Source organism: Orycteropus afer, unplaced genomic scaffold (assembly GCF_000298275.1).
Source record: "Orycteropus afer afer isolate SDZICR_OR568_19922 unplaced genomic scaffold, OryAfe1.0 scaffold00622, whole genome shotgun sequence".
Classification (NCBI taxonomy): Eukaryota; Metazoa; Chordata; class Mammalia; order Tubulidentata; family Orycteropodidae; genus Orycteropus; species Orycteropus afer.
The window spans coordinates 876,149-881,690 of record NW_006922209.1 but is presented as its reverse complement, the minus strand read 5'-3'; the positions used below and the strand labels follow the sequence as shown (position 1 = coordinate 881,690).

At 40.5% G+C, this 5,542-nt stretch overlaps 1 protein-coding gene across 1 annotated transcript; it reads right to left on the bottom strand.

The window, feature by feature from the left end:
- Positions 1 to 585: 585 nt before the first annotated feature.
- Positions 586 to 1,515, bottom strand: LOC103210516 (olfactory receptor 10V1-like). Its single transcript, XM_007956433.1, has one exon. The coding sequence runs from the start codon at positions 1,513 to 1,515 to the stop codon at positions 586 to 588; it is 930 nt and encodes a 309-aa protein (XP_007954624.1).
- Between the last annotated feature and the right edge of the window lie 4,027 nt (positions 1,516 to 5,542).

The window sequence follows — 5,542 nt, the reverse complement described above, 5'->3', positions numbered from 1 at the left end:
CTAGTTCTACTGTAAAAGAAATACAAGTGATTGATTGTATTTATTTTCTCACAGTTCAGGAGGCTAGAAGTTTGAATTCATGGCATGTCCTGAGAGGGTTGTCCTACTTTGTTTATTTTGGCTTCTAGTAGCCATCCCTGGAGATCCTTGGCTCTTAGAGTCTTTGCCTCCATCATCAGGTAGTGTCTGTCTTCCCCCTACGTCTGCATGCATGTTTCTGTGTCTACATTGGTATGACCACAACTGATTGATCATTACGTTATATTGCATTATGAAAGATGGTTTCATTATATTCCAACACAAGATTGTGGGGACACAATTCAATCCACAATGGTTTCCAATAAATGTTGACTTTCCTTTTTTATCCATTCCTCAGGACATCGTGTTGTCACAGGTGCTGTGGCTTTATTTTCAATATGACAGCAGGATTCATTTTGTCTGGCTTTCCCAGAACCAGGAACCATGTCTCAGTTTGCTGATGACATTCCTAGTTTATGCCTGTTGCCCCATTTTAATTGTTAATAGCACCCTGTTTTTTCTCTCAAAAGAGTCCCAGTGTGAATGCTTAGTCATAGGCTCATCCTGCTAGAACTTTCTCAGAGTCTTCCTCAGGGCATCTTTCAGTTCTTTGTTCCTCATACTATAGATCAACGGGTTTAAAATAGGGGTGATGAAAGTGTAGACCACGGACACCATGCGGCCCATCTCAGGAGAGTAGCTGGAACTCGGGGACAAGTATATAAAGCTGGTGCAGCCGTATTGTAGAAGGACCACCATGAGGTGAGAGGAGCAGGTGGAGAAGGCTCGCTGGCGTCCCTCAGCTGACTGGATCCGTACAATGGCCGCCACAATGAAGGTATAAGAGATGGAAATAAGTGAGAGGGGGATACTGAGGACGATGAAGCTGATGATGTACAGGGCAGTCTCGTGAACGTGTGTGTCTGCACAAGCCAGGCGCATGACTGCAGGCAGGTCGCAGTAGAAGTGGTAGATCTCGTTGTTGTTGCAGAAGGGGAGGTGGAAGATTAAAACGGTCAACGGCAGTGACAGCAGGCAGCCCAGCACCAGCGAGCCAGCCACCAGCTCCGCACACAAGGGCCAGCTCGTGATGAGGGCGTATCTCAGAGGGTAACAGATCGCTATAAACCGATCACAAGCCATGACTGCGAGCAGGACACAGTCAGCAGCACCCAAGAAGACAAAGAAAAACATCTGGGTGCCACATCCAGTGACGGAAACGGAAGTTTTGCCCATCGTCAGAAGGTTGGCTAAAGCCAGTGGCGCAATAGCAGATGTATAGAAGATTTCCAGAACTGCCAAATTAGCCAAGAAAAAGTACATGGGAGTGTGGAGGGCGTGGTTGAGCTGGACAGTGACTGCGATGGTAGCATTTCCAGTGACGCTGGTCACGTACATCACCAGGAAGGCCACAAAAATCACCACCTGTACCTCAGGGCGAGTTGAGAATGGACGGAAGAAGAACTGTATCTTTGAAGGTTTATTTATTCCTTCCATAAGTAGTGTGTTGGACCTGCTGATAGGAAAGACGATATGAGCCTGTAGGCATCTCTCATCAATGAGATACTTTCCCAAGCCCTCCATTTCAGTGCCCGTTTCTGAGGTAGTCCATACTTATGGGCATACTTTCATTTTTATTTTATTATTATTATTTTCTAAGATGTATTAAAAACTCACATACACAATTAAGTCTTAAATGTGCTTCCTGATAGCTTATGCATGTTACAACTCAGGGGCTACCTCTATGCAATTAGAAATCACTCACATTTTGAAATAATGGCAATTCCTATTTCTCTGATCATGTGGTTACGAGATAATTGCTTTTCTTTTTCTGTACTTTGTCAAATAGTTCTTTTTTCTTCCTATGACAATCTATTTTTAGGAATTCTGTATATAAGAGAAACATCAACTGTTTTACTATGAAGTAAATTGTACTTTTTAGTCCCTCAATATTACCAATTTTTTAAAATTTATTTTTTAATGGTGCTCTGGGCCATAAAAATATATTTTTTTACAATGTAAAATTTGGGTGTAAATTTGCATACAAATCACAATTAAGAAAAGAAAGAAAGAAAGAAAGAAAGAAAGAAACGTGGTTAAATCCCAAAACAAAGTCAAGTTCACATTTTACAAGTAGTAGAAGAAAATTTCAGTGAATTTTTGAAATAAAAATGACATCAAAGAAAATAATAATGAATTTGACACATACTTTCATTTTTAAAGCTGATAATGTATATAATTTATAAATTTGTAACCTTCTCACCTTTGCTGTCTGTCTTCATTCTCTAGTGTTGCTATAACAGAAATACTGTAAGTGGGTGGCTTTAAGAAACAAAGGTTATTCTCTCACAGTTTAGAAGGCTTTGTTGTTATTGTTGTTATGTGCCGTGGAGTCACACCCCACTCATAGGGACCTCTCCTTGAGTTTCTGAGGCAGTATCACTATGGATGTAGATTGCCCAACCTTCCTTCCGGTTTAGAAGGCTAGAGGTCTGAAATCAGAGCACCAGCTGTCGGGGAAGGCTCTCTCTGTCCGTGTCTCTCCATGACACATGCTCCCAGGTTCCAAGTACAGGGGCCCTGGGTCCAGAAGATACACTCTGCTCACAGTTCTTCTTTATCGATGGTAGCGCATCCCTCTGTCTCTGCTTGCTCGTCTCTCCTTTAATCTCTTGGGAAATAAAACATGTTGCAGACTACATCCGAGGGAAACTACCCTTGGGTCAAATCAGGGCTGTGACAAGATTAAGGGTACTGCATCCACCCTAATCCTTTTACAACTGATTGGCTTACCACATCAAATGACATCATAGAGGATCATTACATAATTGCCAAACCACTGAAAATCATGGCCAAGGCAAGTTGACAAATATTTTTTTTGGGGGGACACAATTCAGTCCATGAAACAGCCCCTCCCCAAGTGCCAGAGACTGAGAAATCCTCAATGGTGGGAACTTTGATGATCTTTGCTTTAATACCAGGTGCAAACTTCCCACGGTGCCTGATAGCACAGAGTTTTCAAGAGACATCTGTTGAATAATTACTAAGTTGAGTCAATTTATAGAAGTTCAAAGTTATAAAAAGTTGAGAAAGTAGGGTATCATTTCACTGGTGAAACACGAAAACTGAAACGTTAGGAAAGTCTAGGAAGATGAATGTCATGATTTAAAGGGACCCAGGAACTGGAGCCTTGAGTGGTGTCCTGAGAGTCTTCACAGAAGCCCAAGGCAGGTGCAGTTTTACACTTCTGCCTCCTGGTGGCTAAGAGTCTAGTCTCAAGATTAAGGCCACAGCCTGAGATTGATACAGTTGATACAAAATGAATTACTCAATTCAATGGGATATAGGGGTTAGAATGTCCCAGTGATGGCTTCCGTTCACGTTCTTCTCTGTAGCTACCACCTTGTTGGACTAGATAAATACACCCTACCGCCTGGGCATAAATTCACCCAATCTCCTCAAATCACTTGTATCTCAATGCAGTGGGTAGGTTTTATTGACTTCATTTCATTACAAGGTCTAGAAAACAGAAGGAAAAATCAAATGTGAGTAAATATCATAAAATCCAGGGTTTTTACAGATACTATAGTATTCAAGAAATCCAGGTACTACATATGCATTCATCGTATTATTGTCTTTTTGCATCTACATAGTAGCACTTAAAGAAACCTGGGGAAAAAAGACATCTGGTCTAATTGCCAAATTTGTTCAGAAAAGAAAGGCATGCTTGTTAGTTTTGCTAGTTACTAATGACAAGGTAAGGATCTCTGGTGGCACAAACAGGTAAATGATCGCTGCTAACTGAAAGGCTGGCTGTTCAAACCCACCAAGCGGCTTTAGGAGAAAGACCTGGCCATCTGCTCTTGAAAGATTACAGCCCAGAAAACACTATGGGGCAGTTCTAGTCTGTCACGTGGGGTTGCTATGAGTTGTAATCGATTAGATGGAACACAAAAACAATGACAAGATAAATATGTAAGTTACATTCTATCTGGAGGCTGTATTAACTTTACAATATATGAGGTTTTTTTTTTTTTTTTGTTATTGCAGGCAGGAAATCAGCCTGACGAAATTTTTAGAAGATATGATGCCAAAATTTTGAACCAAATGTTGGACATCACGCAAACAAATCTGCCTCCTTTGCTGATTTTGTTCTTTCTGTAGATGTGGAAGGATGGGAGTGGTTATTTAGATCCATGGATGCTTCCTAAGATGGACGAGTGTATTCTAGAATCTAGGGGGTACAAAGTTTGTCCTGGGAAAAGGTAAATCACAGAATCAATGTGGCAGAGCATTTTTTAAGGGTTAATTTTAACTTAAAATTTTTTTGAAAATAATTTCATATCTAAACAAATAGGGAGCCAATATGAGGAAGACTTGGATGATTTTTTTTTGGATAAAAACATATGATATCAGCCCATCAGTGGAAGAGTGGATGACCAAACTATGGTACATATACATAATGGAATACTATGCAGCACTGAAGAATAATGTAGAATTTGCAAAACAGCACATAATATGGATGAACTTGGACATTATGCTGAGTAAAATAAGTCAATCACAGAAGGACAAATATAGTATTAGTTCATTGTTGTGGAGGGTCAAGGAAAGGTTTATATATGGAGGGAAACTTTCTTTGTTGGTTGCCAGGGATGGGAGGGTAGGGGAGGGAACACTGCAAAATAAATAAAACAACAACAACAACAACAAAAACACATATGATATCAGAGAAATTTCTTACTTGTGGCTAATCCCCAAGTCCTCAGGAATATTGATTATTTCTATTGCTAATTGTTATTATTGTTTTATTGCTATCAAGTCAGTGCTGGCTCAGGGTGACCCTTTGTATAACAGAATGAAACACTGTTTGGTCCAGTGTCATACTCATAGTCCTTGCTGTGTTTAAGCCCATCGTTGCAGCCACTGTCTCTCTTATTAATTAGAATGCTTAAATGAAAGTTTTAGATGTGGCGATTTAGACCATAGATTGGCTAGGAAAATACTATTCCCCAAGTTTCCAGACTTCATCATCTGAAATAGCTCCTCTGTCATTATTGCAAAGAAAATAACTACAGTAGTAGCTAGCTTCTTCTAAGATAGATATGGCCCAGAGAAACACTCTCAGGGAATAGCTAGTCTTTGGAAAGACTGTTTATCAACTCTTGAGACAATTTACTACCATGTAGTCAAGAATATGACTGCAAGCTCTTTGTTCTATATGTAATGCCTGTCTCACCTACTTTGGTCATGTTGTCAGAAGGAACCATTCCCTGGAAAAGGATATCATGCTGGGTAAAGTGGGAGGTCAACAAAAAAGGGGAAGGCCTTCAACGAGATGGATAGACACAGTGGCTGCAATGATGGACTCAGGTATAGCAAGGATTGTGAAGCTGCCACAAGACCGGGCAGTGTTTCGTTCTGCTGTGCATAGGGTCGTTATGAGTTGGAGATGACTCAACAGCACCTATAACAACAACAACAACAATGCCTGTGCAAGTTGACTAGTGGCCTCAGGAAAGTCACA

Bases quoted from the DNA above. Each gene is read 5' to 3' on its own strand.
- LOC103210516 (XM_007956433.1), bottom strand. From the start codon at position 1,515: ATGGAAGGAATAAATAAACCTTCAAAGATACAGTTCTTCTTCCGTCCA.